General features: G+C 35.8%; 1 protein-coding gene across 1 annotated transcript in view; it reads right to left on the bottom strand.

Annotated features, from left to right (window-relative positions):
• LOC145683866 (choline/ethanolamine transporter flvcr2a-like) overlaps nucleotides 1-13,444 on the bottom strand; it is a 117,662-nt gene extending 104,218 nt beyond the window's left edge. Inside the window, exon 1 of the mRNA XM_081755515.1 lies at nucleotides 13,314-13,444. Coding sequence (XP_081611641.1) covers nucleotides 13,314-13,320 — 7 coding nt within the window. The 5' untranslated portion in view covers nucleotides 13,321-13,444. The remainder of the gene's footprint in view (nucleotides 1-13,313) is intronic.
• Nucleotides 13,445-14,819: the final 1,375 nt, after the last annotated feature.

Genomic DNA, 14,819 nt, shown 5'->3' with positions numbered 1-14,819 from the left:
TCTCGAACAGTTTGGATTAGCCTGGGTTGAGGCCAAGCGAGATGATAACATTGGGTTTCCATCCCAAAGTGAGTCGGTTGCTTACTCGAAACGGATATACAGGTTGTGCGCGAAGTTCCCGTACCCTTAGGTTTGTGTATCATAGAGTGCATTGTTGGAAGTGATATAACTATATAGTTCAGCTGCTCTTTTGCAAAGCGATTTCATTGGAGACATCGGAATTAATCGAACGACGGCGATGCATGTTCCCTCAAGCGCCTTCTTATCTCTATTACGTGGCCAGTCTTTGACACATCCTGAAGTTAATGTATGTTTCTCCCAATCAAGCAGTGTTGCTTTACGAGTTTTTTTTTTTCAAAGGAATCTCTAAACGCAGTCATTATCTGAATCATGTTTGGCCTTGTGTGTTCGGGTGCACATGGCCACTATTCCTCAACTGTGTAATTGTAACCACTCACACCAACCATGGCTTGGCAACCGAAATGCTCCACGTAACCATGAACGCAAAGCTACCAAACAGTGTTGTCTGTGAACATGAAAGCAGTGTTACCAATACAACTAAAATTTTACTGACATTGCTCTCCGTGATACTCAAACCTGGGACTTTCCCGCCAAGTGAACTTTGTGGTGGACAAACACCGTGTGCGTGGGTTTTCTCGGGGCTCTCCCGTTTCCTCCCACTTTCTTCTTTTTATCATTTCATTCATTTCTCATAATCACCATCTCCTTTAGCCTAACCGGCATAACCGTGGGACGTAAAGATTTCATTTCATTTTTTCAAACCTGGGACTTTTCGGACGCGCTACATAAACTACAGTAGCGTAGCGTGGTTCTCTTCTTAAGCGACGCTGTTATTTCTAGTGCATTATTCTGAATATTTAATTCATCATTGTTCATATTTTGCGTTATTATTAAATCATTAGTGCATAATTTACATTCATGGATTATTTTCTTCACATAGGGAAAATGATGCTTCTACAGCTTCCATGAATGCCAACCCCTGACAAAATGTTTTAATAATAAAACAGGTTTGTGAAGCCATTAGCTTAATTATTTTAGTTAAATAACAACTTGTTAGGGTTTAGTAAGTATGCTTGGACACTGTTTAAAAATATCGGACAAGGTGTTGGTAAATTGGACTAACAAAAGAAAAGCGTTACTACGGAAGATAAACAATGTGTAATTGTGCTGAAGTCGGAAATGAGCCATAAGTGGCTGATGATATTTAAATGTTAGATTGGAGCTGTAAGTGGCTGGGTTTATTGTATAATTGTTATTGTTAGTTGTGGTTCACGTACGTAGAATACGTATGTAGAAAGGAAACAGTTAGGGTAACAGGATATGTACTTTGTGGTTGCAATAGTGTATGTTAATGTACCCAGAGATATATTGATAGATTAAAAGTTTGAAGTAGTGTGGAATTAGTTTTCACAATCATTGGTGCTCACTAACAAGTGTGTAAATTTTATTTAAGTAGTACCTGTGCAATAAGAATTACCCTAACACAACTTAAAAGTCAAACAATTTAATTCAAATATTTGAGAAAACCAACAAAGATTAAGCAAACAGTAAGATAAGTAATGTGAGTTTATGTGGATATGTAAAATATGTTCAATATCGTAATATAACGAAATCTATCAAGTTCAAAATAAACTATGTTTTCTAAAAGTGTAGTTCGTTGAATCTTTTATATGCTATACAGGGTGTTCGGAAACAGCACAAAGATAACTTTGGGAAGTGAATTGTTACGAAAATATGAAAGAAAATTATTGAAAAAAAAGATAGACACAAATGTGTCATTTTGGAATTACTGCGTGCCGAAAATTGGTCGGAACGATTAAACGGAGACTGATAACTCGACGATCAACTTTCGGATAAAGCAGTGCCCGTCCTCACAGGGACTGTGATGGATATGTTGAAATTCTCTTGACATGACCCGTATGAAAATGGTGTCTACTATGGCACTTTTTAGCATCCCTGTTCCGGTGGAACATTCAAACAAGGTATACTTCTTCTAAAAATCTAAGAAACATCGAAAAGTACAATATAATAAATACAGTACAATACATAAGAGAATTTGGTCATTGTTTTCAGTCACTCAGCCAAAAAGAATAGAGCAGCAAGTACAATGAGACCTCGGTATATGTCTGATTTGGAATAAGTCTAACTTGGCATGTACTTTTGTTTGGAACGTGACTTGTTTGGAACAAAATTAATCACGACGCTTCGCGCTATTCTTTTTTTTTTTTTTTATATATATATATCTCTCGAGACGGTGTCTTGCAGTTTCGCCTTTTCCTGTTAAGCCTTACACAAGTTTTCCAGCTTCTTCTGCCCCCTGGCATCTTTATCAACATGACAAGATCAAACTTTGATTTAAGGCGTAACAGGAATTCCTGTTTTGCCTTACAATTTGAAGGGAAATTTAATAAAACGTTGAGATTGGTCTACACAGTACGGGAAGCTGAAGCTATTCATTCAGCGAGATAAGTTTCAAGGAAGAATGTTACTAAAAACATAAACAATCAAACAGAGCGGAACTACACCGAGTGCAGTACACAATCCAAGCAAAATTCTGAAAAAATGGACAAAACCCAAGCGAACAAAATCCAAGGGAAAGAATCATACGCGCATCCTAATCTTCAACTGTCATGCATCTAAAGCGTTATTTGTAATTCTTCAATTTATTGTCTTATAATTTACATACGGAAAACCCAATAAAACATGTGACTGTTATAAATAGAGGACAGATGGGTTTTAATTGAATCGGTCATTGTTAAAAGGGGTATGTGTGATTTGAAATATATTGCACATATCCCATTTCAACAATGCCCAATAGGGTAGATCGAAAAAATCAAAAGTTGTCCAATTAAATAGCACTAGGTGTCAAAAGTTGTGTATTGACTAGTATAACATTCGTGAATTTTTAAATAATTTTTGTAGTTCATCTTCATTCCCCCCAAGGGCCTCAAAATTTTGCAATTTTTATGAAAATTGGATTTTTTTGTAAACATTGAATTTTTTTTTTTTTTTAAAGCTGCCCAATGAAATCGAATTAGGTGTCAAAAGTTGGATAATGACTAGATTGACTACACGATTCATGAGTTTAAAAATAATTTGCATCTTCATTCTCCGTAAGGGCCTGAAATTTTGCAGTTTTTATGGTAAATTTTGACAGTTCACTTAAAATATTTTAAAAAGTTTTAACATCCGCCAAATCACTTCACACTTGTTTAAGAAAGAGTTGTGTTCGCCACCATAACACCTAAGGTTTTGAAATAACTTTTGTGCTTTATCTTATTACCTGCAGAGGCCTTAAAATTTCGGGATTTAAACAGTAAGTGTCAAAATTCATTGAAGACACTGACAATTTTCAAGAATTGTCAAATAATATCTTATTAGATTTCAAGCCTTGTGCGTGACTAGCATAATTTCGATGATTTTTAAAAATATTTTTCCTTCATCTTCGTTACCTTCAACAAGTTTTAAAATGCAGTTTCACATAATATCTAAAACTACATTGATAATAATATTAAGATACATTATGTTAATTTATATATAATTTTGCATTGAAATTATTTTTGATATAACCTCTTTTCTGGTTCCTAGAAACACGAGGAGGTGACTGCATATACAGTTCCGCCCATCCTCCCTTCTCATCCACCCTGCCTGCCTTATGTCTTTAACTCGTTGGTAGGGATGGTACTGAGACCGAGACCGAGACGGACTTTTATATACCGAGACGAGACCGAGACCGAGACAGACCTCTATAAATCGAGACGAGACCGAGACGAGACTTAGGTCAGTCTCGAAAGTCTCGGTCTCGTCTCGAATATTGATATTGATATATACTAAAATTGCCTTCACTCAAAATTTGTTTCGTTGCTGTGTTAGGTAATATGAGAACGGTTGACTGATGTACAGCGGCGTATTTAAGGGGTGATTATCAGGCTCAAACCCCTCCCGAAATAAATTTGTGATCATTTTTTGCATTGCACGTACAATGCAAATGTTTCTTACTCGTTCCTCAAGCCTCTCCCGAAACAAAATCCACCGCTGATGCAAATAGAATTCTCTCTCTCTCTCTCTCTCTCTCTCTCTCTCTCTATATATATATATATATATATATATATATATATATATATATATATATATATATATATATATATATATATATATATATATATATATATAATATGGTCGCGGTGCCACCCAGGGCCGCCCTTCATGGGTTCCCGGGGCCCAACTTTAATTTTAAATGGAAGCAAGAAGTGAGTGGTACCTCGTTCGATATATCTTTAAAAACTAAAGAGTGCTGTTACAAAAGATTGTTCATATGAGTCACCGTTTTCAAAATGACCACCAAGACATGGTACCTGCATCAGATAAAACGTCCAGTATCACTAATATGAAAACACCAGAACAAATATTCGAATAGAAAATCACAGAAGGTATTTATCATTCTATATCTCGGGAATGTTGCAACATTTAAATTAGAGTGAAAGTATAATGGAAAGGAAGAAATCTAACTCCTACAAAATTATTGCTCCAACCGCACTCCGTAAGTGAGTGCAAATTGTATCTACGAAACAAAGTTATTTGAAATGTGTTTTTATAGGAGATAAATGTCTCTGTAATGGGATAAAGTATGTAAAACTCTTGTTAAATGGTATCTTCCATTTTGATTGCAGGCAATGGTTTGATGCAAAAATGAATAAACTGAAATGCGAAACAAATTTGTCGAACAATGCAATTTTAGAACAATTTTTACAAACGTTGGTTTTGTTCAACAGTCGTCTGCATGATATTGGTTCGCTTCTTTTCCTTCTATGTCTTCTTGCATGTGATAGAATATGAGTTTCACTGATGTGAGATGTCCACAGTTACATTCCGAATAACTTGGTAATTTCAGTTGTGATCCTTAGTAACGAAACTGTACATACTGATGCAGATATGTCCCAAAATCTTACACGCATTGCGTTAAATTATCGGGGGCGAAGGGGCGGGCAAAATGTTGTTAAACTTGAATTTCACCTTATTTTTATTCACCTTATTTCACTTTATTTTTATTCATTATAGTACCAGTCATTTATACACACAAGTGTTTCAGACAAACCATATCTACTGCAAATAAAAGTGAGGTTCTCATTTAAGATTTTACCATTCATTCCCGCTTCACCTACTTACGGACAGAGATCGGAAAGATAATTTTCTATTATTTGCTCTTTTGCATCATGTCAATTATACTTTAATAATCTTTTTTTCGTTGCATTGTACTCCAGCCGTGGAATGATAAATACCCTCTGTGCTTTCCTATACGAGTTTTATTCTGTTAATTTTTTCCAACTATTTTCATATTAGGGGTTTACTGGTACTGGACGTTTTATCTAATGTAAGCACCATGTCTTGGCGACCATTTTGAAAACGGTGACCCATATGAAAAATCTTTTGCCACAACACTCTTTAGTGTTTCAAGATTTATCCAAAGACGTATCACTTGACCCATATTTCGGTTTCAAATTTCTAAGTTTGGCCCCCTTGAAAGGCAGCCCTGGGAGCACTGCGAGAACATTACTACACGCGCCCCGTGCCTTTCCTGTTTCACTTTTTGACTGTTCGTTTATCTCCAACTTCTTTCATATTAGTGGTACTGGACGTTTTATCAGATACAGGCACCACGTCTTGGGGGCCATCTTGAATACGGTGACCGATATGAAAAAAATCTTTTGCCATAAAGCTTTTTACTTTTTAAAGATCTATGGTGCGAGGTATTACTCGCCCCATGTTTCCATTTAAAATTTTAAAGTTTGGTCCTGGGACCCCATGAAGGGTGGCCCCGGGAGGCACCGCGACAACACCGTTCGGTGGCCCCATGGCATTTCCTATTTGAGTTTTTGTTCGGTTCATTTATGTTCAATCGTTTTCGAGATATCTTCGTGGAAAGATATCTTCGTATATGATCAAGGGAGGGGCTAAACCATGGTTTACTGCTTTATCCAGTGTAAAGAAAGTAGGATTGAAGCCCATTTTATCCAGTGTATACCTAAGCGTTAAGGGGGGCTATAGTCCCTATAGCCCTCCCCTAGGATCTGCGATTTATATATATATATATATATATATATATATATATATATATATATATATATATATATATATATATATATATAGTTAAAATGCTGAAATTTTGTACCAATTTGGAAAATTCTTCTTGATACTCTGCAATACCACTAGATAAACAAGCAATGTTGCTAAAGCAAAATAAAGTTGTATTTTCTCAAATTGCGCTACGTAAAGTATTACATATTTCTAATTTAGTTATTTAACAAAACCACAATAGCCCATACATTATTTAGTGTAACAAAGGACAACACAGTATCATTAACATCAACATTTTGGAGATCTTTAATAACTCAAAGGGCATGGACGGTGCAATACGCATCAACTTATCTTAGCGTCAAATACTATGATCATGGTATAGTATATTTCGAATGAAGAAAGGAACAAATTTATAAGAAATGGAAAATTTAAATGTTTCTAAAGACTTTACTTCGAAAACGCGCTGACATATCACGTCTCATCATGTAGATGCTTCCAAAAGACTTAAATGCTTATAACGCCATTTACAACAATTGTTATTTCAAATCGTTTCAGAGATACCAAACACATTGGTAGTGATTGTTATACTGCTTAAAATGACGTGTTTGTATTAAATTTTTATAATGATTATTGCTTTCCTTTGCTTCTATAATATTACAACAATAGTTTTTGGTGGTTTTAATTACAACAAGTCGCAGTTACATTATTTTAAGCAGTGTTGTCCACTTAAATAAATTGCTAAATATTATTCTAAATATGTGCAAATAACGTATATAAACTGTAAAATATTTTAAAATTACTCTAATTTGTTTTATGGTGCCAGAATGCTTTCAAGAAACAACGTTTTTCATAGTCTTTGGGCTACTTATAATGTTAATATTTAAGTCTTCGTTCCAGCAATACATGTAAATGCAAATTGTAACTGAAATTAAATATAACTGATACATTTTCAGTAACACTAGTTGTTCCCCCTAAGCTTTAGGCCTGATGTACACTTCAGATTAAGACCGTGCTTAATTAAAAGTTCTAATTACACCCTAATTACACTTCACTTGCTTTAGTTTGACCACCGACCACCTCAAGCTCGATCCATACTATATAGCTATATGCAATTATTCAAGGACTTATAGTTAGTAATACACAGTGTTCATTTTTGTTTTGTTTTGTTTCACGTCCCACAGTTATGCTAGGGCGACTAAAGGAGACGTGGAGCTAATGATTATAATGGAATCCGAACCACTTCGGTCGTTCAACATTACCCCTACCGGAAATCGAACACGGGACTACGCGAACCGAAATCAAGGGTGCTATCCGCTAGACCAAATGGGATTTAAATCATTTAGTCATGTTGCCAAATCCGAGGATTAAAAAGTAGCGTGTCTGTACTCCGAAAGTAGCGAATTCGAACTATTTGTAACCCAAATATATAGAAATGAATACTGATGGTGCTAATGAAATAATTTAATATGAGCTGGAAAATGTGCTGGACGTATTGCAAGAAGAAATTATGACCAACGGACGAAAACAATTCTAGACTGGATACCACGAGACAAAAACAGCCTAGGAAACCTCCGCATACAAGGTGTGACGAAATCAAGAACCACTGAGGAGTAATCTGGAAAAGAATTGCCCAAGTTAGATAGTTGTGGAAAAGACTTGGAAAGACCTTCATCCAGTAGTGGATTGATAATGGTTGATTATCATGATGGTGATGATTTTATTATATCTGGACCTCGGAGGTAAACTAAATCAAGTCATAATTTCGTAATTTTACTGAAGCGAAAAACCGGTTAATCAACTAAGACCTATAGTACTGTTTTTCAAACTTACTAAGTAGTTAACAAAGTAGTAGAATGCTTTCAAACTTACATTATTACACCTTTAAAAAGAACATAGTCTATTAAAAAGCATTACAAACTCAATTTCGACCAAAAAGTGACAGCATAGTCTACCTCTAAAGTTCATATATATATAAAACTTTTACTAGGTAAGGTAGGGTAAAAATAGATTCAAAATTTAATGAAAGTCGTAGAGCGAAAATATATTTTTGACTATTCAATCCATCATGTTGCAGCAAAACTACGAAAATTAATACAAAATAAAACTAGAAAATTAAGAATCACTTGTTTTGACGAGTGAGAAAAAAAATAGATACAGGTAACTCGAATTACCTATATACTTATATAATATGTATGTCCATGTTTCGCAAGTAATTTTCAATCAATATAAAATTTCAACACACGATTAGTTTTCTCGAATAAAGATTGCATGCACCGCTGAGAGCTCAGGAATAAGATTAATCTGTGTTACGGCACTGGATATGTGCTTATGTATTGCATTACGACTTTATGAACTTGTATAAGAAACAAAATGCACTAAAAATGAGACGCGAACTATGCGAAACATCGGACTTTGAATTTAACTTGTTTTGTGATCCAACTCGAGACCTCACATAGCAAAGATGAGTGTCACATAGTCAAAGTCACATAGCTCCCACCACAAGGTTCAGGACGTTCGTGTTATAAAGTGTCAATTAAACACGGAGATGTGAAACGGTAATAAAGCATTTCGTCAATTTGAAACAAAATACGTATATTGTAGTAATAATTTACCCGATTTGATAAGATATGAACGTTATATTCTGTTTTGAAAACGAGACAAAGCAGAGTGTATTGAATAATAAATGAGAAATTGTAAAGTTTCAACTTCGGTACGATTAAATACATTCGTGCTGGTATGTGTTGCGTTATCCGTTAGGAGGTATTGAACAATTCTGATTCAAAGGAAGGAAATAAACTACTGTATAGTACTGGAGTTAATTTAATAGGGTTTAATTGTATAGGCAGTACTGAGGCTATATGAGACAAAGTCTATTGCTGAAAGTGAAATATGGGTTACTATTAGGGTTTTAGGGTGATATACCCACTGATCATTGATCCTGGAATACACGCATGAAAACATTAGGACTAGCAAATTAGCTATGAAGAGGTACACCATACCACAATTCTAAGTCAAAAATGAAAGGAAAAAATAAGCGGAAACGACAAACTGTACGAGAATAATACTTTCACTATTTTAATTTCACACTATTTATTTCGAGACTTTCGAGACTTTCGAGACGAGACCGAGACTTGGTACTCGAGACCGAGACCGAGATCGAGACAAGCATCTGTTGACCGAGACGAGACCGAGACCGAGACGGTGATTTTTTAGTCGAGACGAGACCGAGACCGTTATTTATAAACCGAGACGAGACTGAGACTGTACAAAGTCTCGTCTCGTCTCGTCTCGATACCATCCCTACTCGTTGGTTTGTATTCAGATTTTGTTTCGAATGTGGGCATAATTGACATATCCAAAAGTCTTGCTCTGATAAATCCATCTTGAGCTAAGATACCACACACTTCAGACGAAGCTTCGGTTACAGTTTTAATGCACCTCTTGACCTCTTGACATTTCTGTAGATCCTCCTCCGACAAATGTCTCGTCAGGGGTGGCAAGGTTACTTCGCGTTCCTGCCAGTTGATTAGGTCAATGCAAGTCTGAGCACTAAAGTGGATTGCTGGAATACTGAACTTGCGTACAGGAGGTATTTGGTTTGAGCTTTTGACCTTGCGTGAAGGATTCTACGCATAACTAGTTCTCGAATATGCTTTCGATCATTGGTGAACATTTGCACCAGTAAATTCTTCAGGTACGCGAAGAAACCATTGAATTGAAGCGCTTGGAGGATAAAGGTGGTATGTAAGAAATTGAATATGATGGGAAAATTGACTTTCACAACTTTGTCCGTTAACATACTACCTTCATCGTTTCTAAATATCTGCATTAGGACGAGGACTCACCAAATAATGTGTTAGGTAGCATGAGTAGCATATAACACGTGTATGAGCAGCCAGAATGCAACATTTCGAAAAAAAAAAATGTAACATAACACCTTTATCTTCCAAGCGCTTCAACTGTCCTATCTACAATGATCTTCAGTTCATTGCTTAAGTACCGTGAAAAGGCTATACTACGATATAAGTTCACAGGAGCATCCTTGATAGTAGGGTTATATTTAATGTAAAACCACATCGGAGCATTCACTGTCATGATGAATGTGACGAACTCCTTCAAGTCCGAAGATGGATCAGTAGTTCTTATGTACGCTGTAAGCACTACGTTAGTAGCAGTGATCCATCTAGCATGGGATAATTTTCCAGGACTTCTTGCTGCAAGATTCGGTGAACACTCACCAGCAGAGATTGCTTTGCAAATATCCCACATATATTTTTGGTCTGTGCTACGGTTTGACGTCTTTTTCCTCCATGTCCAGGAAAGTTCCTTCATTCGCTTGAAACTTAACGATTGGTAAATCCTCAAAATTGATTAAACTTTTTTCTATAGTTCCCGAGAACTTTTGAGAACCCACTGTTGCACCATTTAAATGCTGTAGACTATACCATAAAATTCCAGGTCCTTGCGGGGAATAAAGATACAAATTATTTTTAAAATCATGAATGGTGTAGTCAATCTAGACATTATGCAACTTTTCACTTAGTTCGATTTTATTGAGCAACTTAAAAAAAAAATCAATATGTTCAAAAAATCAAATTTTCATAAAAAGTGCAAAATTTTGAGGCCTTTGCGCGGAATGAAGAAGTACAAAAATTATGAAAAAAATTCACGAATGTTACAGGAGTCAATACACAACTTTTGACACCTAGTGCTATTTAATTGGACAACTTTTGATTTTTTTCGATCCACCCTAATGACCAATTCAATTACTTTTTTTTGCATATTCATGCGAAAAGTTAGGTTTTAATTGCTTAGTTGTGCATACCCATGTGTCAACTTCTGTCTATTGCTGTTTATGCACGTAATACATTTAAAATACATTCAGCATATAATTTAAGACTACTCGTTAAATTGTGAAATTAAGAAGAAGTATATAGATCTCTCTCTCTCTCTCTCTCCCTTTTTTTTTTTTTTTTTTTTTTGCTTCTAGTGTTATATAGCCTAAACAATAATTTTATCTTAATTCAGAAATATTGATCAAGTTTTCTTTAGCAAATATCAAAATGTAAAATGTATAATGTGAAAAAATGTGAAAGTCAAAGTGGATTCTATTTAGAGTGGCTAGAAATATTTTGTCTAAAAACAGTATATTGACGTAAACCAACACGAGAAAGGAAGCACTAGCATTATAACTTCATCTAGAGACCAAATACATCTAGACACCAAATAACAGTAAAGAATTCACTCGAGAGCCATTGAAGGGACCTCTTGTTGAAAATAGGAGCCCAACTAGTACTCATTTTAACTTGGTTTTCACCCGAAACAAGCAGGCTTTCTTCCAGGAAATTTTGTTCGGGTAAAAGCAAAGACAAAATTTGTACGGTTGCAGTGAGACAGAGTTTGCTAAAAGGATAATATCTAAGCAAGTGCGACGCGAAATTTTTGTTGTTAGGGAGCCACGCTTTGAGATGGGAGGTCCCATAGTGCAAGTTGCTGCGTCTATGTAGTATTGAACGGGTATTATTCTGTACCCGTAAGGACGATAAGTAATTGTAAAATACTTCCACATATATTAAAAAAAAGACAGAACTAGATTGTTCTTCAAATTTTCATGCCACATCGATCATTTTTCTGTTAAAACATGTATAGTCGTGTTGAGAAAGGGTACAAAAGTATGTTGAGTTAGGAAGTCTTGAAGGGGATCTGGTCCCAGTCAGGGCCGTGCCGTGCCATGGGGGGAGGCGAGCGGGGCGACGGCTCCGGACACCGAAGTAAGGCTGGCGAAAAATTCGGGAGAAAAGAAGGAAGGAAAAATTGCTTGGAATATATGTATGGGGGCGCCGTCGTATACTCTCGCCCCGGGCGCTGATTTTCCACGGCACAGCCCTGATCCCAGTGGACCTCCAGTGTGTGCGCCCCAGCATAAAATTACAATTTAATTTAATGTTGCCCACAGACGAGACAAAGTGAGAAACAATAATTCTCTCGTCTCGTCTCTTTAAATTTTGTAGATGTCTCGTCTCGTCTGAATATTTGAATCCTTTTTCATCTCGTCTCGTCTGGAATTAAAAAAACGCACTTCTCGTCTCATTTTCGATACGACACGAGAAATTTCTCGTTTCTTGTAAGACAACTAACTAATTACCCCTATGGCCTATGGAACTCGGAGGTTGAATGCTGCTTTCACAAAAGCTCTTCATTGACTTCTATCTTTAGCCAACTGGATCCACCGAGATCAACGTTTCTATTGTCCTCCCATCTGCGAATAGGTCTTTCTGATGTTCGTTTTCCAATTAGACTTTCAGTTAAAACTTTGGAAGCGTTCCTATTTTCTTCCATTCTGGCTGTATAATCTGCCCATCTGAGTCTCCTAGGTTTGATTACCATAACAATGTTTGGTAAACGGTATAAATTATGTAGGTTCTCATTTATGAAGTTTCCGCCATTCCCCATTCCCGTTCCTCTTGGATCCAAATAGGGATGCGCTTAAAAGTGATGTCTCGACTCGAAAAATGTATATTTTTCTATTGGAAGAGCCGTGTCTCGACTCGAATTTTGTTAGGAAAATCCTGTCTCGACTCGTCTCGTGCGCATTCCTAGATCCAAATATTCGTCTCAGGATATCTTGCTTTCAAATATACCTACTTTCACGTAACTTTTTTTTTTAAACAGTAAGCGACCATGTTTCGCAATCATACAGAACAATAGGCATGATTAATATTTTATATAGGCCTACTTTAAGCTTCAAATTTCTCGACAGAATTCTTGCCTACAAGAGATTTTGAACTGAATAATAACACGAATTCCCTGTTCTCAGTCGACGTTTAATTTCTTCGTGAATTTAATTTTGGTCTGTTAATACTGATCCTAGATATTTGAAAGTATCCACTTTATCGAAAGTATTATTGGATATTTTAACACATTCATAATTTACAGTATTACGATTCCAACGAACTTGCATGTATTTAGTTTTCTCTTAATCTTAGCTCCGGAAGAAACCCTCAGAAGTATCTCTGGAAGAAATATTAGAAGCAAATAGCTGCCTGGGAAACGAATCCAGCATAACGTGCACATAAAGAAAGAACATTAGCCACTTAACCGTGAGAAGGCAGCAAATAAATTGCTTTATTATTTAATTAATAAATTAAAAATAAAAGATAAAATAACATAATCTAAAAGGATATAATTTTTTTTTAAAAATATTCTTTACTACTTACCAGTCATATCTTTATATCTGTCTGTTTTACTAACTTATGGATTAAGATTGACTAAATATGTGGAAACAGTACACCACGCACAATCGTTTCTTTATACTTAGCTTGCACAATTAACTTATCAAACACTGGCCACTTCCTTTCACAAAGAGCGCAGAATTACACACTTGCAGCTTGTGCTTAGAACATGCGCATATGGGGAAATTAAGAAAAAGAAACAGAGACAAACTATGTGAATTATCAGCTATATTTTAGTGCATTAAAAGTGAGACTGCATTTATTGCTATTTGAAACACACGATTTCAGGGTCATCCATTCAATGCTTTGAGACGTGAGAATTCTTGCAAATAAGCGTTTTGTCTTTTATTGATAATACTGTAATAGATTTTATCAACGCTATAAATCAATGATAGCTTTAAGGAAAAGTATCCATAAATACATGCAGTGCATATACAATGATGTCCCTCCTCCGCGATACACAGATATGATTATCTAAAAATAGTAAGAAAACGAGAAATTTATAATCAGTGTCGTGCCGTGAGGAGGACGAGCGGAGCGACGGCTCCGGGCGCCGAAGTAAAGGGGGCGCAAAATTTTCGGGCCAGGAGGAAAAAAGAATAAAGAGAGGAAAAAATACTTGAAATATTACTACTATATACTTAAATCCTCTTCCTGCTTTAGGAAGTGGTCCTATAATGTTAGTCATGTTAGGAAAATGCATATGCACGTATTTAAAATGGAAGGAAAAAAGTAATAAAAAGTGCTCAAAATTAAGGAGAAGCAGAGTTTATTTTTGAAAATTTTCTTACGCTTCGTGCCAATCATCGTGGCGATTCCTGACTGGTTTGTCGACCTCACTCATATGTATGGGGGCGCCATCGCATACTCGCCCCGGGCGCTGATTTTCCACGCCACGAGACTGTTTATAATCAATAAACCTAGCAACAATAACTAAATTAACTATAGATCGTTTGCGAGAAATACTCACACCTAACCTTTCCGAACGTGTTTGAGTGGAGGATTCAAACTATCTTGAATTCAGGGCTTGCCCTAGGCAATTTGCCGCTCCGTACAATGACATCATTTGCCATTATTCATTTTCCAGAAAGAGCAAAAGCCACGATTTTCAGTATGCTACCCCATCATGAACAACGAAGGGGTCGGAAAGTTCACTCGCACTCAGAAACACCTAAATACTACAAATTACAATCTCTTTGTGTCTGTTTTATTTTCTTTCAATAGTAATCTATTATGTTAGTGAAATATAAAGCAAACACACTTACAGAGAGGAAATATGATAATCTTTTTATATATATATATAGAATTCAATATCGAGCTTCAATCTCAATATATTAGTTTGCAATTCCATACAACTAGCTCTTTTATCTTGATTTCTTGATTTTCCTTCTACATCTTAAAAAAAAAGAAAATTTATTTCCACCTTTAGTCATAAGGAACTTGTTTGTGACAAATACAAGACTAGTTTTCATATCAAAACTGTGATAACTT

Source organism: Thermobia domestica, chromosome 1 (assembly GCF_964235325.1).
Source record: "Thermobia domestica chromosome 1, izTheDome1.hap1.1, whole genome shotgun sequence".
NCBI classification, from domain to species: domain Eukaryota; kingdom Metazoa; phylum Arthropoda; class Insecta; order Zygentoma; family Lepismatidae; genus Thermobia; species Thermobia domestica.
The sequence above is the reverse complement of the archived record's forward strand: the minus strand, read 5'-3'. Positions and strand labels throughout refer to the sequence as shown.